This window comes from Coenobita brevimanus, chromosome 47 (assembly GCF_032717465.1).
Source record: "Coenobita brevimanus isolate Jiangsu-jjx chromosome 47, ASM3271746v2, whole genome shotgun sequence".
Classification (NCBI taxonomy): Eukaryota; Metazoa; Arthropoda; class Malacostraca; order Decapoda; family Coenobitidae; genus Coenobita; species Coenobita brevimanus.
Window position 1 is genome coordinate 18316356 of NC_137000.1, and position 26241 is coordinate 18342596.

At 40.7% G+C, this 26241-nt stretch overlaps 1 protein-coding gene across 1 annotated transcript in view; it reads right to left on the bottom strand.

Annotated features, from left to right (window-relative positions):
* Window positions 1-26241, bottom strand: part of LOC145399104 (uncharacterized) — a 199442-nt gene that overhangs the window by 111121 nt on the left and 62080 nt on the right. The window contains exons 6-10 of the mRNA XM_080271850.1: window positions 20059-20255; window positions 19256-19720; window positions 15725-15879; window positions 6223-6378; window positions 3657-3846 (exon numbers count right to left, since the gene is read on the bottom strand). Coding sequence (XP_080127976.1) covers window positions 3657-3846; window positions 6223-6378; window positions 15725-15879; window positions 19256-19720; window positions 20059-20255 — 1163 coding nt within the window. The remainder of the gene's footprint in view (window positions 1-3656; window positions 3847-6222; window positions 6379-15724; window positions 15880-19255; window positions 19721-20058; window positions 20256-26241) is intronic.

Here is a 26241-nt window from a genome sequence, read left to right on the forward strand (position 1 = left end):
GAGTTCAAAAGATATGCAGCTCAGGGAATAAAAGAATTCTGATAGGCAGAAGTTCTGCAATATGGCAGTGTGACGGTCCAGTCATGAGCTCTATCAGGTGTCCATGTAGCGAGGGAGAAGGTATGGGGACGTGGCACAATGGATGCAACTTCGTCGAAGCATTTGCAATAAAAGTATGTGTATAATAATGCAAGGGAGACAACATTCTTTCTTACCTGTAGGGGAGGTAGCTCATTTGTAATTGCAAAATTATTTATAATTCTAACAGCTGTCTTCTAAATTTATTCCCGTTGTTTTAGCGCAGCCCTTCTACATCCACTCCACAAGGGTGTGTAATATTCCAGCTGAGAACGCACACAACTTTCCTAAATTATACTTAACTGTTCACTGGTGAAGAAGTTAGGGACTCTGTACAATAATCCAAGCTTCATTGAATCGTTTTTATCAAGTGATTTAACATCAGACGTCCGGTAGAGGGCATCGTTAAGTGAAATACCGAGAATTTCAGTACTTTCAGAGAAGTGAATATTAGTAGCACAGAAGATAATGTAGGAATCAGACAGTATCTGTCTATTACTAAATCACTGATATTTGGTTTTACTGGCATCAAATGAGACAATGCTATTTTGTCTCCATTCAGTGATCTTAGATAAACATTGATTTATGGAGATTACTGTACCGAGTTGTAGGTTAGATATATTAACCTTTGTGAATGGGTGTTTAAATATGAATGAACTGTGAAGTGTTGAGTCATCTGCACATAAGTAAATGGAATTATGGGTGACAGACTAGAGATCATTAATATGAATTAGGAATAGGGTTGGAGCCAGAACTGATCCTTGTGACACGCTGACATTAATGAAGTGGAAAATTGGAAGATACATCATCTACTTTTACTCTTATCTTTCTGTCACTGAGATATGAGGAAATCAGTGGAACAAAAGATGACAGGCTATAGCAAGGGAGTTTGGGTAGCAGAGAATGGTGCCACACTCCGTCAAAAACATTAGAAATATCAAGGGCTACTTCATGGGTTTCTCCATGTTTGTCAGCTAACTGATGAATGGTATGAGTTAGGAGAATGAGTATATCAACAGCTGCTCTTTCGTGGCAAAAACCATACTGTCTGTTACTAAATAAACTGTCAGATTTAAGATATTTAACAACGTGTTTATTAATTACAGTCTCAAATACTTTACCATGAAAAGATGTGATAGCTATTGGTCTGTAATCAAAGGGGTCAGAAAAACTTCCTTTCTTTGGAACAAGATGGATATTGACTTCTTTCCAAGAATTAGGGAATGAAGAAGTACATATACATAGTCTAAATTATTAAACTGGAACAGGAGCAAATTCTGGGGAACACTTTTACAAAACTATTGGAGGAATCCATCTGGACTTGGAGCTTCGTTGGTTGGTAAATTGTCAAGGATGGATTTTACGAATCTAGTCTGTATCTTAAGTGAAGCAATAACGGGAGGGTCAAGGTCTAGTACAGGGACGTTCTGGCTGACTTCCGCTAAAGTAAAATTACTGCAAATGTATTGACAATGCTTTACAATGCTGGTCATTTGTAACGTTACCATCTGAAGATTTTAGTGGAGGAATGGGTGATGGCTTGTTAAAATTATTATTGAAAGAACTGAGAGTTGAGCAGAATATTCTATTGTTATTGGGATAATTTAATAGTTTGGATGCCTGGTTGTGAAGAAGGTTTGATTTAGTGAGATTTATTACTGCCTCCGCATCTTTTCTAGCAATTTTAAATTGACTGAGACATTCAGATGTTTTTTTTTTTTTATCTTAAATAACAGCTATATGCTAAGGGCTCTTGAGTCGTTGCTCTAGCACAGTTGCTGTCAAACCACTTTAGGGATTCCGATCTTTTAGTGAACTTTTGAATGGGTATGAACAATTCCGTACCAGCTTGTATTACATCATTAATGTGGGACTGGTTAGAACTGATGTCACTGGAGAGGAAAGACTGCCACGGAATGTCAGCAAGATAACTTTTAAATCCATTCCAGTCCACTCTATCAAAGTGGCATCTGGTAACCCTGACTGGTTCAGAACAAGTAGGTTTGGGGCAACTGACTAATAAAGCTTTGATGAGATTGTGGTCAGAGGATCCGAGTGGTGACAGTACTTCTATCCAATGTTGATCTGGATTATTTGTCATGAATAGATCCAAGAGATTGGCACTATGGTCAAGACTGTCTGGTATTCCGGTTGGTTGTTTTATCAACTGCGTGAGATTAAACGATTCTGCAAACAGCTCACATTCTAGACCAGTATCGTCAGTCCTGGCAGAATGCACTAACCATTCTACATTATGGACGTTAAAATATCCGAAAATGGTAATATCAGTGGTAAGAGTGAGGTTAAGGTTAGTCAACTGTGTGGATACTGAATCAAATACGCACGGTTGTGAAGAAGCATTGGGGGAGAGATAAACTATACAGATATATTTGGTAATACCTAGGTATTACAGTTTATGTAATGAATAATTAAAGTTGGCTAAAGTGAAGTTGAAAATAGTGTCAACTGCAATTTCATATATGGTATAACAACAGGTACCACCTTTGTTATTGAAGTTTGTGAGATGGTAACCAGGAAAACAAAATGGGGATGTCAGTTGAGGGAGAGATTTGGGTCTCTGTGAGGGACAGTGCTAGATGGGATATAGACTGGAAGGAAAAAAAAAAAACAGAATTCAGATTCGTACTAAGACCACGGATGTCAGTGAAATATAAGGACAAACCCACCCTTTTAAGCCAATGAGCACGAACTGTGTTTGCAACAACTGTTGTTGGTACAGTCGCTTTATTGCGACAAGGAGCCTTTCCCGCCAGCCCTGTCTGGGTTGAAAGACCAAACCTTTCACCATCTTCTGTGATCTTTATCTGCGAGCAGTTGTTTTCAAAATCAATCACTTTATCTTTTGTGACCCTCAGCCCTTCCACCAATTTTGTCTAAATCGAATCAGACTTGTATGAGCTGACCATTCGTTCTGAACCTGACCTATAACCTTCTGCCACAATTATATCACTTGTTTCTCTAATGATCCTCAGTCGTTATTTCAAATTTCGTACAATTACATCCAATAGTTTTTCTTTCTTTTCATAATGATGCCAACAGATGGACAGCAGAAGGACAGACTGACAGACAGACAACAAATCCAACCATACATATAACTGCCCTGCGCTTAACGTACGGGTGTAATAATATGGGCCTCTTTCATTACTTCTTTCAACTCCTTTCAAACATCCCAAACCACCTTCACCCATGCACTGCTCCACTGTATCCCTCCACCTCATTATTCCTCTCCATATTCAGTAAGTCATTATATCCCCGTCGAGATGTTATGGTCCGTGGTTACGTTACCGTTATCCACAACACTGAACCTTTTTAATAATAACAGCCAGTTTGTATTTCATTCTTCCTTCTTTCAGATTAATATTCATCTTAGGAGAAACTGGTCAAGCTGCGGAAGTTAGATTTATAGGCTTCACCAATTATTTCAGTACAAGAAATCTTTACTAAGTTGACTAAAATCGTCTGAATGCAACTAAAAGAGAAAAATAAAGACATCCCTGCATTAAAGGAGCCAAAAATAGGAAAACATCCTATCCTAATCAATCCACTGAAAGTCTTACCATAGTGGGTATCGAAGCCGTTTGCAGGTATGTAGTCCATGGAGCAGTTACCATATTCGGTGGAGATCAAGTACTGGACGCCAGTGTTGAAGTCGTGGATGACCTTGTAGGAGTAGGCTTTGATCTGTCCCGACTGCAGTGGTGGTGTCACCAGGAGGCTGGTGAGCGACATCTTCCCCGCGTAGGTGATCTGAAGAAAATGATAGCGTACAAAGCACACGGATGTCCTGGGAGGCTTCCTGGCACACCAAGCTTAGTGATGGATTTTGCATTATTCCTCACCGTTATCATGCTCACCATTATTTCTACATAAAGACTAGGCGATGAATGAAAGAGTATAAAAATAAATGAGAAAGCTTGATAGCGGGAAAACATTATCATGCCCAAAAATACATCTCATTTTCCTTGTTTATTACCCGTATCATTTTAACGTGGCCATAGTTTGCATCCATAAGAAATAAAACAAACTAAACGTGCCATATGCCGAATCTAGTGGTAAGGAATAAGTGATAGGGGGTCACCTTCATCTACGAGAATACGGCCCTCAACATCATTTAGAATCAACCAGCCATACTATTCACGTGTGTTACTAGTGTTTACACTGACTGAACAGGGGACAGAAGTAAAACAGCCGCCGAATTTGTTCAGTCTCCGTTTATTATGAGGAAATGAAAAATGGAAGTTAAGGCAGGACAGGAGAGAAAGGAAAGGGAAGGTGAGGAAATGGAGGGAAAATAAGAAAAGGGAGGGGAGATATTGGAAGAAAAGGGAGAGCAGGGAAAGAAGAGAAAAGAAGGGTAAGAAAAAGGAGGGGAGATATTGGAAAAGAATGGACAGCTGGGAAAGAAGAGAAGAGAGGGGTAAGAAGGGGGGACGAAGAAAAGGGGAAAGCGGGGATGAATGCTAGAAGGAAGACCGGAAAAAATTTAGAAATGGGAGGGAAAGAGAAGAAAAGAAAGTGATTGAGAAATGTGGGAAGGGAGGAGAGAAACAAGGACGTGACAGATAAATAGTGAAGGAAGGAGAAAACCAAGGCAGTGATGTGCAGTACGAAAAGGAAAGAGGGAAGAGAGTGATATGAAAACTGAACCTGAGAGGACAACAAAGGATGAAAAATCTGACATTGGGTGTAGTGGAAAGGACTGGAGCTGATTACTGAGAGATGGAAACTAAACAAGGGGGGGGGGACGAGGGGATAGGTGGATAGGATGCAAAATAAGAGAGAAGAAAGAATAGGTGAAGACGAGTTGGAGACCGAGACGAAGAGAATTGAAAGGAAAAACAAGTAACGAAGGGGAGGTGAAGATGGAGAGATTATGGCAGGGATAACTAGACTGAACAAGAAGAAGAAGGACGTGACAATAGTGGAAGATAAAGACGGTGAGAGAAGGTTGTGATAGAGAAGAAGAGATAAACGATGAAGATGGAGAGGAAGAGGGGAAAGATGGAGGCTGCGATAGAAAAGTGGGAATGACAGTAGTGGAAATAATAAGAGAGAAGGGCAGGATGGAGGCGGTGATAAAGAGGGGGAGGGGGAAGGATGGAAGTGGTGAGGGAGAGGGGGAAGGTTGGAAGTTGTGAGAGAAAGGGGGAAGGATGGAGGTGGAGAGGGAGAGGGGAAAGGATGGAAGTGGAGAGGGAGAGGGAGAGGGGAAAGGATGGATATGGAGATGGAAAGGGAGAGGGATAGAGGTGGAGAGGGAGAGGGAGAGGGTGAAGGATGGAATAGGAGAGAGAAAGGGAAAGGATGGAAGTGGAGACAGGGACTGAAACAGGGTTAGATGGAGACGGAGATAGTGAGGGCGAGGAGGAGGGTGGAAGAAGGGAAGTATCGTCAGTGCGGGGGAGGGGAGTGTAGCATGTAAAAATGATGAGGAAATTTTAAAAGAAAACCAAAGGAAAAGGAAGAGGGAAGGAATGAACGGAGGATGATTAGAGATAAACAGGATGCTCAGTGACAAAGAGAGTTAACAAGTGAGATGAGGGGAAGGAAATGAGGAGGCCGAACGATAAAATATCCAGGCATAAACAGAGAGAGAGAGAGAGAGAGAGAGAGAAAAGCAAGGGGAGAGAAGAAGCACAAGGAAGCAAGGTAATAAAAATATGTATAATTTACATGTAATTTTTACGATATCTTTTTATACATATTACTTTGCCGTTTCCTATGTGTTTCTTATATTTTTCAGTCAATGTCCTCCCCATATTCCCACTTTATGTCTGTGTCTGTGTGTCTGTCTGTCTGTCTCTCTCTCTCTCTCTCTCTCTCTCTCCCATTTGTTATGTTTCCCATTTTCTTTCCTACCGTAGCTTATCATGCCTTCACATCGAATACTTGCATCATTCACTTCATCAATTGCCCTCACTTCGTTTGCCTTGCTCCCTACCTTCACCCATGCTACCTCCCCTTCTCCCCTCATTCATTTCTATTGCTTTCTTTCCCCTATTCACCCTTCCTTCTTTCCTTCACCCTTTCCTTCCTCCCTTCACTATTTCCTACCTGTCTTCATTTTTTCTTCCCTTCTTTCACCCTTTCTTCCTCTCACCCCCTTCCTTCCCCTTCCCGTACCTGCATCTTGTCTACGTGCTGAGCGCCAATGCTGAGTCCGCTAATCTCTGGGCCCAGCACCACCTCCTCCGCCAGGCTGAAGTGCCACGGTATGGACGGCACCTCCATGTTCACCTCCATCCCCACCATCTCTTCGCAGTCCTTACCTCGACCCGGCTGGAAAATTTCTGAACTGTAGTCCGTCGAATTAGGATCTTTTTGTTTCCCAGATTAGGTTAGATTAGGTTAAGTTAGGTTTGTCTTAGTTACATTACATTACGCTAGGTTAAGCTTGTCTGTCTGAGTTACGTTAGGCCAGGAAGGGGTTAAGATAGACACTTCTTTTTTTTTTTTTTTTACCGAGCCGAAGATGCACTTGACAGGTTGGTGATGACTGGCTGAATGTAACATGTCCGAATAACATCACAGTATTTGAGTTAGTACACAAGTTTCGATTCACGTTACCGGTAATTATTTGAAATACAACGATGTTATTGGGACGTGTTGCATTCATCCAGTCATCACCAACCTGTCAAGTACATCTTTGCCTCGATAACAAAAAAAAAAAAAAAAAAAATGAATTTAGGTTTGTTAAGTTAGGTTAGGCTAGGTTAGGTCTGGTTAAGTTGGCTAATTAAGGGTATATAAAACATTAGCGATCACACCGGGAGAGAACACCCAGAGTGCGATGCTAAAAGGGCATACAATATTATAATTTAAGACTGTATGTGCCATGGGTGGGAGAAGGAGTTGTGAGGGTGAGAAAAGGAGCACGAGACAGGAGAGAAGCTGATGATGTAACATAAGAGGCAAGAGACATTTGAGGGAATGGAGGGAGGAGCGTGAAGGGATAGGAGACACAGGAGGAGAGGGGCAACGTGATAGGGGTAGAAAATATAAGAAGGATGGGGGGACATAAGAGGTGGTAGGAGATATACAAGGGAAGTAGAGGGACGTTAGAGGGGGTAGGAGGGAAGTGGTAACGTAAGATAGGTTGAGATATATAAGAAGGAAAGGTGTACGTTTGTTGAGGAAGGGGCAGGAAATATAGGAAAGTGTGGAGGACTGAAGAAAGGGCAATAATTGAGAGGGGTTGTGTGGGATGTTTGAGAGAGGGCACGGAACCTAGGAGGGAAGGAAGGTAACACGAAAAAATGGCAGGATATAAAGTTGAAAGGGGTTTAAATGGGGGAAAAGAGAGAGAGTTGATATACCAGAGGAGAAGACAACTTCACCTTCTGAATCCGGGTGATGTATTCTTTGTTTTATTCTTGTTGGCTACAAATTACTTTGTTTATTTACGAGAGATATATCTAACTGCAGGAGTTAGGTATAGCCTTCAATACTCGTAACCCCTTCAATGAAGCAGGAATAAATTAGAAAACTCGTCATATGATTCAAGAGGTTAAAGGAGGAAGGGAGACATAGGGGTATGGACTACTTAAGGGACCTGGAATAAGAGGAAACACTGTTTAATGATTACAAGGGAACACTGAGTGGGGTTATGTTAAACGAGGCAAGTATTTAAAAGAATCATACTTGGTGAAGGGAAAATTTGTGGGATTATTCTAAATAGGCGGAGTATTTAAAAGGAATATAAATATTTTTTTTTGTTATTATTGCTGTTGTTGTTCCTGTTGTTCATGTTATTATTGTTGTTGTGGCCCCAGATTCATCTGAACGTGATCCCGGTGGACTTCAGGACGATACTGCTTTCTGCAGTTCATCAACCTCCAGAGGGATCGGGAGGGAGCTGAGAGACGGATGTTGAACCTGGTAGGGAAGCCGCTTGGTTATATCGATGCAGCCTCATGGTGATCCCCTCTCCGGCACAGCTGTACTTAATGACACGAGTATTCAAAGGGTTTACACATAGCAAGGGGCGTATACACAGGAATTACACCTAATGTGGGAGTATTTAAAAGAAGTTATATTAGTGGGAGATACTATTAAAAAGGTTTATATCTAATGTAGAGACTAGGTTGTTGTTGTTGTTGTTGTTGTTGTTGTTGTTGCTCAACCCAGATCATGCCTGGGCTAGCAGTCCCGTCGACAGCAGGTAAGCAACTGTCCCTAAGGGGTCGTCCCATAGGTTCCCTTTACCATTGATTTGGTCTTTGAATATGCTGCGCAGTGATCCATAATTTGGGTTATGTTGTATGAGCCTCTTCTACAACAGGGGCACATAACATCTGTCATTCCACCCAACCCAAATCTAAGCTGATAACTTAGGAGGGGTGGTGATGACCTGATCTATGGCTATTTAGGTGAACTCAAACACCTCCATTGAAGGAAATCTCTGATGGGTGGAGGTCAAGACGGGGGGCTTATGGTACTGCGTTTTGATCGAGCTGTTGAATTGACCTGCTCGGGAAATGAGTCCGTAAGTGCCTCATCACTGCAAGTGTTGAAATGTCTGGAAGTAGAAAGGTACTGAAAAGGGTTTGGTAATGTTTGTGCGGTGGACAGTTTTATGCATAGCTGCGTTGTGTGGGTCTGTCATATAATGGCCGCTGTTGTGTCAGCACAGGATGACGCGTAGAATTATGTACCTCTCATGTCAAAATATTCTCCAACAGGAAAGAGAGTTTAGTTTCAAAGTGTTAGCGGTGGGAGTGGTTAAGTACAGCCAGTGACGATGCATAGAGCGTTGTTCTGTATGGTGTGCAAGGTGTTGTAGGGAGTGTTAGGTGGCCCATATCCGAGAGACATAGGACATTACTGATTTCATTTTTTTTTTTTTTTCTTAGAGTAGGGAGATGTTTCCTTTTGTTGCCAAAAATTTCATCCTGTAATAACCCTAACTGCGTTGAGTCGACGGATACACAACCTTTTAATGTCTTATATTCGGTCTGCGAGTCCAGTGTCATGTGTAAATCCAAGGATCTTGGTGAAGGGTGTGTGTGGCACGGGTACATTACTAAGTGTGATGTTCGGGATGTACCTGTGCTATTGATTGCTGCTAGTGATAAGTGTACTATTAGATCTGAATGGAGTCATCGTCAACCTGTTGCCCTCGACCCATGCCTGAAGTGTTTTGAGGCAGTCTTGTACTGGTGTGATGGCTGTATCTGCAATATGGTGAGAGGACGTTATGCTAATGGCATCTGCATGTGAGACAACGTCCGGAGGCAGTTGGGGTGTAGGAATGTCATACATGCATAGACTGGAAACTGTCAGTGAAAGAACGGAGCCATGTGTAGCTCCAGTAGGTTGTTTAGCAGATATATAGTTGACAAACCAGCGCTAGGTGTTGCTTTCTATGTCTTTTATGCAGATTATAGCTACTGTCTTAAGTCTGGATATGATATTAATGACTTTACTAATGTCTTTTGTTGTAAAAAGTGTATGTTACTCAGTTTTGTGGAGCTGATACCTTCAGACATACGCTGTGTGAGGTTGTTTAGTAAGGCGCTAGCTGAGTGTGGTGCTCTAATGCAATACTGTACAGAAGCAATGGGGAAATGATGCGTGACTTTAAGAATTAGGCGTTCAGTTTATCTAGAGCGATGTAGTAAGTACGAGTAATGGTATGAATACGTAAGAAGATGGGTGTTTTGAGCCCTTTTTTAGTTTAAGAACAGTAATAACTGCTCCATATTTCCAAGTGTTGCTAATGCTCCACGTGCATTTGGGTAGATGCTAATGTTTTTGAGGATCTGGACACCATGGGGACTCTAAATGTTTCAGATCAAGGTTTTTCATGCAAACCGACCCTTTGCTTCAGTGTTTGTTCTGGAATGAAAAGGACTATCCGTGAAGAGATGGTGGTTTTTCAGGCTCATTGCGTGTTGATGTAAGGTGACATGTTTCGATAATGGTTCAAGAGCATGTATGTCTGCTTGTTCTTTGGAAGAAGGGATGTGATGGTGGCGTGGGTGATTAATTTATATTAGGAGGTGTTTTGTAGAGCCGAGAGAGGCTTGTGGAGTGGCTGACTGGAGTTAGAAAAAACTTTAATTTTTCTCTTGTCTTTGAGCTAAGTTTGATGTCAGTTTCGTTGTTTAGTTGCTACAGCCTTTTGATGATACACTGGGTGCTGGGGAAAGGGGAGTCGTATTTCAGTGAGTCGTTATTTTAGGAGGCGAGCAATCGCCTGTGTACAGTTTGAGTGTAAGCTTCTTTTGTCTCGTGGAATGTGGTGGTTTGCATTAAGTATAATAATGTTGAATTTCTTAATGTGTCTGTCACTGTTGATGATGGACATGTTGTTTAATCTGCTGAAGTGTTACTCCGCTTCTTCTGTGAATTTTTTGCTGTCTGCATTCTTGTAGTTTGTGTCAAAGATGTGTGATCGCTCAGGTTTGAAATCATAATACTATGAAAATAAGCGTTGTGTGTGTGTGTGTGTGTGTGTGTGTGTGTGTGTGTGTGTGTGTGTGTGTGTGTGTGTGTGTGTGTGTGTGTTCTTACCTAATTGTATCTTTACAGGAATGAGTCAAGCTCGTACTTTCCCGTGTCTTAAACCATATTTATCGTACATATCCTTAAATTTGTGAATTATTTTGGCACGCTATTTCATTCAGTAGGGCATTCAACAGATCAATTGCTCTATTTGGGATACTAAATTTCCTTACGTCTTTATCACCTCTCTTCTTATGCAATTTTTTGCAGTGTCCTCTTGCTCATGCTACCTCATAGGTTAAGTAATCATTTATGTCTATTTTCTCCTTCCCTGATATGCATTTATATAGCATAATCATGTCACCTCTTCTCCTTCTCTCCTGTAGTGTTGGTAGATTCAGTTTATTTAGTCTTTCTTCGTAGCTTAGATCCCTTAAGCTTGGTACCCATCTTGTAGCGGCCCTTTGAACTTTTTCAGTCTTGTCTAAGTGTTTTTTGAGATGAGGACTCCATACTATTGATGCATACTGCAGGGTTGGTCTGATGAATGATGTTATTATCTTTCTTAGCATGTCTTCATTTATGTATGTGAATGCTATTCTAATATTTGCAGGCAGTGTATACATGTTCCGTACCTTCTCACTGATGTGGTCAGCCGAAGATAGTCTGTTATTGATAATCACACCTAGGCCCTTCTCTCTTTCCGATGTGCGTAGGGTTTTATTTCCTAACATATAATCCCAATCAGGTCTTTTTCCACTTTTACCAAACTTGATTACATGACACTTGTCCATGTTGAATTCCATTTGCCATGTATTACTCCATTCATGAAGTTTATTTAATTCTTCTTGTAGCTCTTTACAAGAGTCTGTGTTGGTAATTCTCCTTTGTATTTTTGCATCATCTGCAAACATACTGAGATAGCTTTCATTTCCAGTGTTACTGTCTATATCATTTATATGCACTGAAAACATGATTGGTGCCATCACTGAGCCCTGTGGTACTCCACTAGTCACTTCTTTCCACGATGAGTAATTTCCCCTTAGTACTGTTCTCATTTCTCTTTTCATGAGAAAATCTTGCATCCAACAAAACAGTTTGCCTCGAATTCCTCCTTGATGGTACAGTTTCCATAAAAGTCTTTGGTGTAGTACTGTGTCAAATGCTTTCTTGAAATCTAAATAGATACTGTCCACCCATCCTTCTCTTTCCTGTAATGTGTCTGTTACTCTGTCATGATTTTCCTTTTCTGAAACCAAACTGTCTTTCTGTTATCATACTGTGTTCTTCTAGGTGATTTACCCACGCTTTTCTTATAAGCTTTTCTAATACCTTGCTTACAACACTGGTTAGTGATATTGGTCGGTAGTTAAGTGGATTTTGTCTATTTCCTCTCTTGAATAAGGGAACAAAGTTTGCTTTCTTCCAAATATCAGGTAGTTTACCTTGACTCAAGGATTTCTTGAAAATTAAAAATAATGGTTTACTTAACTCTTTGCACATTCACGTAGCACCCAGCATGAAATTTCATCATGACCATTTGCTTTTCCTTTGTCTAATTTACTTAGCTCCTCCTGTATTTCTTTTTCTGATGTTTGTATATCTGGTAGTATGTGTGGGCATTCATGTTCCACATAATCCCCCTCAAATTTTTTTTCCTCTGTAAAAACTGATTGGAGATTCTTGTTTAGTGCTTCACAAATATCCTTCTTTTGTGTATAGGTGATTCCATCATCCATAATGGATTGTATTTTATCTTTTACTTTGGTTTTGCTTCTGATGTAACTGTAAAATAGCTTTGGTTGATCACTACTTTTATCTATGAAGTCCTCCTCAAACTGTTTTAGGGCTTCCCTCCCTATTCTTGTATAATCGTTTCTTGCCTGCTTGTAATTATTAAATGCCCTTTCACTATTGTGTCTTCTGTATCTATTCCACAACAAATCTCTTTTTTCTTTTGATTTTTTACATTCTGTATTGAACCATTTCTTTATTTTCTTTTCTGCTTCATTGTGCTGTGGGATGTACTTCTGGACTCCTATTTCATAAAGTTGACAGAAGTTTTTATATACGGCATTTAAATATTGTCCTCTAAGCTCATTTTCCCAACCCATTTCTAAGAAGTACTTCTTTAGGTCACGATACTTTCCCGTTTTATAGTTTAGGTTCTTTTTGTAACTTTCATTGCTGTTATCTATGTCATATGCTATCCTGAAGTTGCAATTTAGTACTGCATGGTCGCTTTTGCCAAATGGAGGGTGATATATTAAATTGTCAATATCGTTTTCTTGCCTAGTAAATATGAGATCTAGCATTGAGGGTACATCGAGTCCTCTTTTTTTGGTGCTTTCCCTTACATGTTGCGTTAGGAAAAACTCTTGTACGAGATCCAGGAGCTTTTGGTCCCAACAGCTTTCTTCTGTGTGTGTGTGTGTGTGTGTGTGTGTGTGTGTGTGTGTGTGTGTGTGTGTGTGTGTGTGTGTGTGTGTGTGTGTACACATTTGATCCTCTCGGATTTCGACGTGTCATACATCAAACGGCACTGAACGTCGAACTGACAACGACGGTGTAAATTTTAACTGCGTCCGGTCAATTGCACTCGAGCCACACGCGCTTTTGTGCCTAATTTCTCGCCAGACACCTCTACATATAAGACCACTGGGTGGAAAGAGCTGAAAGTTTGCATGGGTATGCCCGGTACGTTAGAACAGGTCTATATCAAGTTTGGTTTCAGTGTGCGATTCAAGGACAAGCGCTTAGCGGCCTGATAGGGCATCTAGGCTCTTGCGTATTCCTATTGTGATAATGGTAAGGACGTGATCTGAAGGGAGTTTGCGTTCCGTCCACCAGGTGGTTTGTATGTGAAAGTGTCTGTGAAGAAAACTTGATTCTGGGAAAGAGGGGAGGCAGTGTGCTTGCTGGGGGATACAAATGTATTGCTAGGTGCCACTGAGAATGTACTCGTACAGTCTCACCAAAAAGTATCCGAATGCTGTGGGTATCGTGCATTTCGCAATATATTACCGAAGAGTCTGAAAGCAGGTCTTTCCGTATACACCTCTGTCAGTAAGTGCGCGTCCACACGTGTACTCGAACATGTGTTGGCAACACAGCTGGCAGCATGTTTGGATACATGTTTGCAGCAGTCTTTGGACAGATGTATGCAAACATGTTTCAGTGCAGCTTCGAACACTGGCAGCAGAGGCGAAAGAATAAGTGTGTCCATACCAGGCAGCTGAGACTACATCATGCTGTTGCCAATATGATCCGGAAGCTGCTGTTCCCAACATGTTTGCAGCGTGTTCCTTACTGTGTTTCCTTCATGTTGCCAACACTTGTTCGAGCACACGTGTGGACGCGCACTAATAGATACTGCACCTTACACCAGCGTAATGGCTTCAAAGTGAATCACTGCAAAATACAAAGTGCGAACCATTCTGAGATGAGGCATGTTCTGCTGCTCATTTTCACATATATTGTGCCTACGTGTCTGGATACTGCTTGGTGAAATTACATATTGCTGAACTGCGATGAAGCGTCGAGGCTCGTTGTTTTTTTTTTTTTGTGTGTTCGTATCAGGGGATGTTTATAGCAGCAAAGTCCCCAACTGTATACAGTAGTAGAACCAGGTATCTGGGTTATGGTGAAGAACTAGGGGTTGGATGGCGCTGGTACAAAGTGGGAGGTGTCAGTAGCAAGGTAAATGTTAAGAATGTTGATTTCTTGTGTGTGATCAGATATGACATTGAATTACTCCATTAATAATATGATATCCTTCTGGAAAAGCGATTCTGTTATCTATGTGGTGTGTTTCTAGAGGATGGATGTGTGAACTTTAGTGATGAGGCCATCTCCATGATATTCATTTCTGTCTGTACAGGTGTGTGAGTTTGGGTTTTGTCTCCTGCAGGAGTGCAATGTGTACAAATTAATACAAAACAGAACAAAGGAAAGCACACAACAACAGACCAAATAGTTCTTTCGAGGCTGTTGTTACAGAGAAAACTTTGACTATGACATTCTATTCTATGAGGTGAAGATAAGATAGCAAAGCAGGAAGGTTATGATCATGAGAAAACTTTACAGTTGGCGAGATTTTCCTGTTGAGGTCATTAACACTTCCTTGTGGTATTTTATGCTGCGTTTTCGAGGCAGTGTGCGTCTATTGTGGATCTGTGCCGCAAGTGCAGTGTCTGTGCGCAGGAAGTGAGTTGTGGAGGCAATGATTGTGTGGGTAAGGGGGTTTCGGGAGGGGATGGGGGACATGTGTTTGGTGTTACAGGAATAGCGTTTGGTGTTGTGTTGCGCCTGTTGCATCTCCCATTGCTGTGATGCTGTCTCATACTGGTAAGTGTTGTACATGTAGTATGGATTCATTCTCTGCAAGAATTACATCGAATAGATCCAGGCATTCGTCTAGTGTTTGTGATGGGTAGGGAGCAAACTGGATAAATGTATAGTGTTTTGGACCCAGGATTGCTCTCACCGTCTCTGGGAAGTGTAGAGAAGAGGAAAATGATCGCTGGAGAGTCATCCCTTTGAGTAAAAAGTGTAGGGAAAAGCTGGTCCCATGCGGGAGACAGCTCCCCACCAGGCTGACTGGGATCTTTCTCGCAGGTCAGGGTCCAGAGAAAAAGGAAGAGGCCTCTACCAGTGCGACGCGCCAGTGAATCACATGCTGACTGCCTTGGCTCTGACGTCAGGTTGCAGATCTGGCTGGGGTTGGCAGGGGTCACTGGTGTGTTCTCTAACGCCTCTGGCCTGTCCGATTTTCTCTCTCACTCAAATGTTCCCATTTTCTCTTTAAACCTCTCAACATGACGCAGAGTCCCATCAAAGTAATGCTGTTCACGTGATCAGGCAAGCATTCTGGACACTGCTGCTTCGACCTTACCCTCTTTCTTTGGACCCTAGGGAAGGTCAGGGAGGTTTTGCTCCCAGACCCAAGTCACTGCTCCTTGTCACCTGGTGTGCGCAGGGCCACCACGGGTAGGCTCCCCTCCAGCTCCAAAAGAATAGAAAAAAAGACTCTACTTAAAGAAGGAATAATACTACAAAAAATTAGAGAAAGAAAGCGAAAATAAATAAGAGAAAACAATGGCTATAAAAGGACAAATTTCTGCTCCAAGCAGGAACAACGACAAAAAAGGTCTCGAGGAAGGCTATATGGGATACAGACCTCAAGGATAGAGTGCATGTGGACGTAGGGCAGGAACAGCACCACGGAGTAGCGGTGTTCTAAGCCGTCCGTAAAGCTGACCTTCATCTGTACCGGCAGCTGACCATCACCGTCAGGGAACCAGTTCACGTCAGGGGCAATCCAGTTGCCTCGCTCTGACGGGTGAACACAAAGTGAAAATGGAGAGAGAGAGAGAGAGAGAGAGAGAGAGAGAGAGATAATAATGATAATAATAATAAAAATAATAATTATTATTATAAAAATAATAATTATTATTATAATAATAATAACAATAATAATAATAATAATAATAATAATAATAACAATAATGATAATAATAATAATAATAATAATAATAATAATAATAACAATAATAATAATAATAATAATAATAATAATAATAATAATAACAATAATGATAATAATAATAATAATTATAATAATCATAATTATAACAACAACAACAACAACAAGTATTATAATAACAATGATAATAATAATAATAATAATAATAATAATAATAACAATAATAATAATAATAATAATAATAATAATAATAATAATAATAATAATAATAATGATTTTTCGTTCATTTATTCGTCGCAAGCAGTGGCTCAAACTACGAAGTTCCTTAATTTGGCACTTTAACCTTAGGGGTCCAGAGGCAGAACACTGGCTGTTCCTGTGGAACACCAACACGCTACCAAGCCCCACCGAGGCTGACGTTAGGCCTGGGCACAAAAGTACAGACCAGCTGAACTTAACTCCGCTCAGGTTTGAACCCCTGCGGGTTTTCCACCACACCTGGCCTTGAGCAATACTTGACTGGTGAGAGCTCACCTCACCCGCCCTAGCAGAATGGACTGAGCGTTTGGATCACTTGGACTGGGAGTCAAGGGCCCTAAAGCGTGTGTGTGTGTGTGTGTGTGTGTGTGTGTGTGTGTGTGTGTGTGTGTGTGTGTGAAACTGATGGACCGGAGTGTGTGAGGGGTTGTACGCAACTAATATGGGAGGGCATCTCTGCTATCCTGGCACTAGCCGAGATTGCGCATAAAACCTTGGAGACATTCAGTGAAGGTGTGCGAATATGATGAAAGGCGAAGTTAGGTACAAATAAACTTAATTTTGTCTTTCTGCTATCCTCTATCTCTCTCTCTTTCGCTCTCTCTCTCTCTCTCTCATATATACCCTGTATATATATATATATAGATATATCTATATATATATATATATATATATATATATATATATATATATACTAGCAGGGGTACGAAAAGAGTGAACATTCTGATGCCATTTGTTTTAGTTCAGTCTTTCAACTTCAGAAAAAACATGTACCTCTCATGCTTTTGAAAGGGGATTATACTGTAAGAGGTCCAGGAATTTTCTAATTCAGGTTTCACAGACTAACGCACAGTATTTGTGCGGACTCGTTTACTGTTACTAGTGAACTAAAATGACCTCCAAATGGTGACTTAAATGGCCTCGGAGGTCAGCCTCACATAGCCTATGTCCGAAATGGAGGTCATGTGAGTCTCCATGACAAAAACTGGGCTGCTGGGTCCAGTCGTTCGAACGTGTATTACCGGTGATCTCCAATGACCTCCGACAGTGACCTCAAATGACCTCGGAGGTCAACCTTACATAGCCTACATACGAACTGGATGTCATGTGAGTCTCCATGCTAAAAAATGGGCTGCAGGGGTACCCGGCGTTGCCCGCGCCAAAAAGACGAGCACTACCTGTGGCCTTAAATGACTCAAATCTGAATTTTGACTGCCTAAAACGGTCCTTGGGTCACCCTGATTCAGAATAAATAGAGGTCTGGGGGTCTCTGGCCCTCGGTTTGAGAGTGACTGAAAGGCAAACAAACATACAAAGCTGCTCATATATATATATATATATATATATATATATATATATATATATATATATATATATATATATATCAGCAGCAGCTGTCGAGGTCCACTGCAGGACCGGCCTACCTCTACCGAAGCAGGGACGATACAGCCGGTGTATCTCTACCCAGGTGCTTAGGCTGTCTTGTACAGACTACGTAGAGTGAGAAGTGCTTGTGAGTGTGACTGTAGTGTTGTAGTGGCTTTGGATGTGTGTGTAGTCTGTGAACCAAGTGTAATCAGCCTGCCTTAAGCCGATTGGGTGCAAGCATACTAGTATGCGATGCTGGTTCAATCACAGCATCCATTATGTCCGCCAAAGTAGTAAGTGGCTCGGTGAACGCTTCCCAAAGTTTTTACAACTCTGGCGGGAGGCGAACCCGCGTCCACCAGCGTGCGAGATGCACACTCTACCACTGTACCACAGAGGCTAGAGAGAGAGAGAGAGAGAGAGAGAGAGAGAGAGAGAGACTGTGTGTGTGTGTGTGTGTGTGTGTGTGTGTGTGTGTGTGTGTGTGTGTGTGTGTGTGTGTGTGTGTGTGTGTGCAAACATCTTCCTGTCCAATTTTGTCCCATCACAAGCGTGGAGCTAGGATATTCATCGCCAACATTAAATGTGAGTTTGACCAACCTCACTCGTTCCTGATCGGCATTGTGTGAGGAATAAACTCATACCAGACCCTTAGATATAGCCTTTAAGAGTTTAGTGCTGCTGGAGCACCTTAGGCCACCAAACCATAAGGCTTCATTTGGTTACATGGTTTTCACTGAACGTAGTGGATGGATTTCTGGTTTGCAGGAAACCATAACCATCAACACTACATCGAAGGAGTGCCTGGTGGACATTCTCATTTTCCACAATATATATATATATATATATATATATATATATATATATATATATATATATATATATATATATATATATATATATGAGGGTGCATCATATCCCCCTGCTTTTTGAAAACATGATGGTAAGCACCTGTCCCTAATATAAGTATGTGATACATTCAAAAACAAATATGTATGCCAAGTTTCACTGGTTTTGAGTGGGTTCTAGGGAGTCCACCGAGCTCACGAAGTTCTGTGAAAAATAGAATTTCTTTTTTTACTTTTTACACATTAAAGACACAAAAAGCTGGTATCCAGGAAAGTGTAGACATGTTTAATTGGCTCTGAATACACATGAAAGGACTCTATGGTAACTTACGAATCAAAGAAAATCTAAAGTACTGTTTAGTGTTTATAGCTCTCTAATTAATATTGATAATACAGTGTCAAATGTTGATAATCCAGGAAAGCACAAACATGAATTTAAACTATTTTCAAGCACAATTTAATACAAAATGTCTTAATAATCAGCTTTAGCTCAGTAATAAATGTTACAATTGTCAAAATAAGTCCACATAATATTACTTATTAAGCAGGCAGTTATGAATCTAAAGAAAGAAAATAAACAGTTTATCTTAACAATTATGTTGAGTGATAACATATTTGCGCCACACTGTACAGCATACAAATTCAAAAGTGTCATCAGTGATACATGTCTATTAGGAACATTTCCTTAGATTTGGAGTTTGCTTTCTATCAGCCTCAACAACTTGGAGGACATTCTGATAATGTTGTTCACTTCTGGCTGAACAAAGATAGTCTGTGCTTAGCTTGACATCACGTTCGGCAATATCATTTACAACATTAAGACATTCAGAGTTGAGGAGTGACTCCTTGTATGCTGGATGTTCTGGCCAGTTTTCAACATCATCTGACAGAAAGGAAGTACTGAGCCGTAACAGATGAAATGTGTACCATGAGTCTGGCACAACCAAATCTGCTAATGTTGTTTCTGATGATATACAAATGGGAAATCTTGGTTTTCCATTGCTTGATCCAAACCTGTTGTCTGGTCTGGTTAACTCTAGATCTGGCTTCACAGCCAGTAAGTTGCTGACAAGGGCTCTCTTGGCTTCCAGGGATACCTTTTCACTGAACAGTGGCAATGGTATCATCTCAGGGGTAAGGTACCACAAATGTCGCTTAAATGCCTTGATAGCACTGTTCACAATCTCAGAGGACACAGATTTATATCGCAGCAAATCTTTGTAGAAGTTTAAGTCATTCAATGGGTCATCTAAAGGTGTAGCATATCTCATCCACCAGGTGGAGTATAGCAAAGTAACAAAATTCAAAAATTCTTTTATTTTTTGGACTTGGTGTTTGGTAGTAATTGTTCCACCCGGTAACCTTCCAATCTGAAGTTCAAATAAGCGTATCTTAATTTAATCAAGTAACTTAGACATCCAACGAGCTTTGTGCAGAGCACCAGGTTGCTTTAATGTGAATTTCCTTCCATCTGGATATCCATTCAGAAACACAAGACAGAGTTCTATGAATTCTGATGAAGGCTTCCACCAGCGATTTCAAGAACTTTTGTACGTAAGACCTGCATCAGTTCTTGATCTTCATCAGAATATGGTGTCAAATCTATCTTGGATAAATTCTGTGGTTCACTGTGTGGCAGAAGGGAGAAGTTCTTCTTAAATCTTGAAAACAGCGAAACTTCAGGTGATTTAGACACTTCTGTCTTAAACTCGGTGAAGTCATGATCAAGCAAAACTTGTTCAACGTGATGTCTGCAAGCAGACCATAGCAAAGCACGGCCTAATTCTTCTTGAATCTTAATGCATGCAGCTGAGACATGCCCTGTGTTTGAGGCCGTGGTATCAAATGACATATTGACAACTGTATCTGCACAGTGCCACTGTTCCAGAAGATTTGTTGTGAGGTCACTTATGATGACCCCAGATCTACAATCAGTACTTGGTTTGTAAGAAGGTACTCCCAGAAGCTTTACCTCATGTATATTCCCTACAGCAGCAGTGAGACGTTCCTCAGAAACACTAGGACTAGATACTGAAGCTGCAGGTTTTGAGTCCCAGGGTAATGTAGTGAGCTTTGGAGGTATCCAGTTCTCCCTATTACTTGTGGAGATTATCTCCGCAACTTGTCGTCAGGACCTGTCAGCACTGGTGTAAGATAATGCAACATTTTCCGGATTACCACCTGCTCCTTCAGTTACACATCGGGCAAATGCTGCCTGCAGGGAAGGGATCATTTTCATTCTAGTTGCAAATGACACCAAGTTAGGGCACTTTAAGATATCATGGGGTATAGACTGATGTTCCTGTCTTTTTTTGTGCGTTTATGTGACACAGGTTGAACAAGCAGAACAGATTCATCATCTTCATCAGAATCGTCACTAATTATGTTACAACTAACAGTCTGAGATATAAAGGCTTTTTCCTCTTCACACGTGCGTTTTCTTTCACTTTCTGCTGAGATTTGGGCTTCCTTACGTTTTTCCTTTGCAATTAGGACTTTATCAAGGCCACCAACTGTGGCTTTGCGATCAGTTTTCAATGATTTGAGGAATTCAAGGTCTTCTTCTTTTTTTTTTTTTTTAAGTCTCAACATTTCCAGGCCAGATAACAAATGTTTCACCTATTTTTTTCTGCATATTTTCAATCTTTTCTAGGGAAGCTGGGTGTTCTCTTCGATCTTTGGGAATTGCTCTTATCTTTGCATTATCCTCTAGTAAGGCAATGATATTTTATACCGCTTTCCTGAATGTTATCATTGGAATATTTGCTTTCTTGTAAAAATTTTCCAATTGTCTTTCGACAAGTTTTGCTGCCTCCCACTTGGTGCAATGAACTGGAGCTCCCTCTTCAATGTGCCTCATTAAACATCTTAGAACATGATTGCATGTTGGAAGTCTTGAGCCAGTTAAAATGGCATCATCTTTAGTAATGGCATTTCCAAGTCCATATACAGTTTTTTTTTATTTTCTTGTAGCCGCTGCCTTTTTTTTTTTTTTTTATAAATAACAGAACGGAGCAAGGAAAAACAAACGAGTAAAAAAAAATAATAATCCATACACCAGATTACTGGTGTCCTCTGTTCATAAAATACCTGTAACAGTTAAATTTGAACAGTTGTGAGTTGAAATTTGGAGTGAAACAACTCTGGGGAAGCGAGTTCCAGAGAGATGCAGTTCGGGGAATGAAAGAATTCTGATAGGCAGAAGTTCTGCAATATGGCTGAGTGACATTCCAGTCATGAGCGCTACCAGATGCCCGTGTAGCACAGGGGAAGGCATGGAGAGCTGGCACCATGGACGCAACTTCGTCTGAGCACTTGCCAAAAAAATATCTGTAAAATAATGCAAGGGAGGCAACATTCCTTCTTACTTGCAGGGGAGGTAGTTTATATGTAATGGCAGGGTTGTTAATGATTCTAACAGCTTTGTTCTGAATTTTGTCTAGTTGTCTTAATGCAACCTCTCCACAACCATTCCACAAGGGTGAGCAATATTCAGGCTGAGAGCACACATGACTCTTATAAATTATAGCTAACAGCTCATCGGCGAAGAAGTTACGGGACTCTGTACAATAATCCAAGTTTCTTTGAGGCGGTTTTAGCAAGTGATCTAACATGAGAGGTCCAGCTGAGGGCACTGTTAAGTGAGACGCCAAGAATTTCAATACTTTTGGGGATGGGAATATTAGTAGCACTGAAGGCAATGTACGAATCTGGCAATATCTGTCTATTAGTAAACTGTATATATTTAGTTTTACTAGCATTAAAAGAGACAAGGTTGTTTTGTCCCCATTCACTGATTGTAGATAGATCTTGATTTATGGAGATGGCTGTACTGAGTTGAGAGGTAGAGATATTAGACTTTGTAAATGGATGTTTGATTGTGAATGAACTATGTAGTGTTGAGTCATCTGCATATGAGTGAATGGGATTGTGGGTGACAGATAAGAGATCATTAATATGAACCAGAAATAGGGTTGGTGCCAGAACTGATCCCTGCGGCATGCCGGCGTTAATTGAGTGGAAATTGGAATATAAATCATCTACTTTTACTCTTATTTTTCTGTCACTAAGAAATGAAGAAATCAAAGGAACAAAAGACATTAGTCCATAGCAAGGGAGTTTGGACAGCAGGGAACGGTGCCATACTCTGTCGAAAGCTTTAGTGATATCAAGAGCTACTGCATGAGTTTCTCCAAAAAGATCAATTGATTGATGGATGGTATGAGTTAAGAGATTGAGTATGTCAATGGTGGATCTTTCGTGGCGAAAACCATATTGTCTATCACTAGTTAAATTGTTGGATTCAAGATGTTTAACAATGTGCTTATTAATTAAGGTTTCAAATACCTTACCACGAGAAGATGTGACAGCTATTGGTGTGTAATTGGAGGGGTCAGACGAACTTCCTTTCTTCGGAACTGGGTGGATATTGGTTTCTTTCCATGAATTTGGGAATAAAGAAGTACGTATGCATAGTCTGAATAATTTAGCTAGAAAAGAGGCAAGTTCTGGGGAACACTTTTTCAGAACAATTGGCGGAATTCCATCTGGGCCTGGAGCTTTGTTGGTAGGTAAATTGTCTAGGATGGACTTTACGTATCTTGTCTGTATTTTAAGTGGGGCAATTTCGGGAGAATCAAGTTCCAGTACTGGGACATTCTGGATGGTATCGTCTATGGCAGAGTTTCTGGCAAAGGTACTGGCAAAGATATCTGCTTTCCCACGTGGATCATTTGTAATGTTGACATCTGAAGATTTTAGTGGGGGAATGGAAGATGACTTGTTAAAGTTATTATTGAAAGAATTAAGAGTTGACCAGAATATTCTATTGTCATTAGGATTGTTAAGTAGTTTTGATGCTTGCTTTTGAAGAAAGTTTGATTTAGATAGATTTAATACAGCTTTTGCATGATTTCTAGCAATTTTTAATTGGGAGAGTGATTCAGATGTTTTTGATTTTAAGTAAGAGTTATATACTAATGACTTTTGGGCTGTCGCTCTGGCACAGTTGCTATCGAACCATTTTGGAGAGTTCGAGTTTTTAGTGAACCATTGACTTGGTATGAATAAATCCATATCAGCTAGTATTAAGTCGCAAATGTGGGACTGGGTAGAATTGGGATCACTAGAGAAGAAAGACTGCCATGGAACATCAGCAAGATAATTTCTAAATCCATCCCACTCTGCGCTATCAAAGTGCCATCGGGTCATCCTGACAGGTTCAGAACGGGGAGGTGTGGGAGGGTTAACTAATGAGGCTTTGATGAGATTGTGGTCAGAGGATCCAAGTGGTGACAGTACCTCTATCCTGTATTGATCTGGATTATTTGTCAGGAATAAATCCAAGAGATGGGCATTATGGTCAGGATTATCAGGTATTCTGGTTGGTTGCTTTACCAACTGGGTGAGATTAAATGATTCTGCAAACAGCTAGCACTCTAGACCAGCTTCGTCAGTCTGGACAGAATGCAATAACCATTCAACATTGTGTATGTTAACATCACCCAAAATGGTAATTTCGGTGCCAAGGGCAAGGTCAAGGTTACTCAGCTGAGTGGATATGGAATCAAATACACTGGGTTCTGAAGAAGCATTGGAGGAACGGTAAACTACACAAATATATTTGGTAATGTTTTGACAATTTAATTTATATAATGAATAATCAAAACTGGATGAAGTGAAGTTTAAAATAGTGTCAACTGCATGTTGGGATTTGATTTAACAACAGGTGCCGCCCTTGTTACGGAAGTTTGTAAGGAGATGGTAACTGGGAAAACAAAATGAAGATATATCAATTGAGGGTGAGATTTGTGGTTCTGTGAGGAAAAGGGCCAAAGGGGATATGGACTGAAGGAAAAAATGAACTGAGTTTAAATTTGTGGTAAGGCCGCGGATGTTGGTAAAGAATAAGGCCGCACTGTCACCTCTTCGCCGACGAGCATTCCCGGAAATAGCAACAGTCGCTGCCGGCACAGTCGCTTGATGGCGACCGGGAGGACCCTGTGCCGCCAGCCCTACCCTGCCGGTGATGGCAATCCGAGGTACCACCTCATTTGATAGTAAGATTGCAGCGGTCATTACTAAAGACGTGAATAGAAGGTGTGATATGTTATGTGCATGTAGTGTGGTGTAGACAGCTGAAGGTAAAGGTATTATGAGAGCATGCTGACCTACTCTCTGTGTAAATGAATGCATGCAGGTTTAAAGAAGAGTTGTTATCCATCTGTATTATGTAATGGCCTTGTAGTATGGCACCAGCTAGTCAGTGAAGAAGTCAAAGGATCTAAAGGCCAAGATAAACTAAAGAGTTGCAGGCAACTGATAGGCGAACCCTCTCAGTCTGGGAAAATCATCGACAGTAACTAACGCTAGTTCAAACTCTGTGAACTCACAGAAGTTTTTCCTCACAATGGAGGAATAAAGGCCTGTGATGCTCCTTGCAGAGCTTTTATAAGTGATGTATGAAACAGAGCACTATTACTGCACTGCTTGAGAGATGTCCAGCATGAAAAATATCGTATTTTTTAGTCATTTTACTAGTACTGTACAGTATGTTTACAGTACTGTGCCTTGGTGGACCCTCCAAATCTTCTTCAATCTGTCCCAAACTTTACACATATTGTTTAAGTCCATAATGGAACATTTTTAAACTGGGGACAAGGTAGCTTTCCCACACTGGGGGAACTGATGCACACTAGTATATATATATATATATATATATATATATATATATATATATATATATATATATATATATGTGTGTGTGTGTGTGTGTGTGTGTGTGTGTGTGTGTGAGTGTGTGTGTGTGTGTGTGTGTGTGTGTGTGTGTGTGTGTGTGTGTGTGTGTGTGTGTGGTACAGTGGTAAAGTGTGCGTGTTTGTACACTGAAGAACGAGAGTTTGCGCCCCGCCAAAGTAATAAACTTTGGGAGCGTTCTTCAGGCCACATACTGCATCGGCGGACATAAGGGGTGTTGTGGTTCAACCAGTGTCGCATACTATAAAGTAGGCTTGCACCCAGTCGGCTTGCACCGGCCAATTACACTTGGCTCACTGACTACACACACATCCAAAGCCACCCCAACACTACAATTACACTTACAAGCACTTCTCACCCTACATACAATCTCTACTAGACAGCCTAAGCCACGTGGTAGAGATACTTTGGCTGTGTCGTCTCCAGTTTGGTCAGGATATGCCGGTCCTGCAGAGGACACTCAAACGGCTGAAGAGATTATATATATATATATATATATATATATATATATATATATATATATATATATAGATAGAGAGATATATATATATATATATATATATATATATATATATATATAGAGAGAGAGAGAGAGAGAGAGAGAGAGAGAGAGAGAGAGTGGGGCCTATGATATTTCAAAATAGACAGAAATAGGCATTTATGGAAGATAACAAGAAGAAGCACTCAGTCACTACAACACCCTCGCCCTCCACTTTTCTGAAGGCTGAGTATTTGGCTTTGTCCTGCTTCCTTGACCTTCGACAGATTTCTTTTACTAATCCTATTATGTCATTCTTCCTAAACCATTAATCTTTGCACCAAGTTTAATTCCGATCTGTTACTTACCACCTGAGTTTACTTCACCCTGTGCTCTTAACCAATGACCTCTCCCTGTGACCTTGTCCTTTGACTGATAATTCTCAAAATCGACTTTCTTTGTCATTACTTTAACATGAACCCATCTACGAAATCTGATCTGTC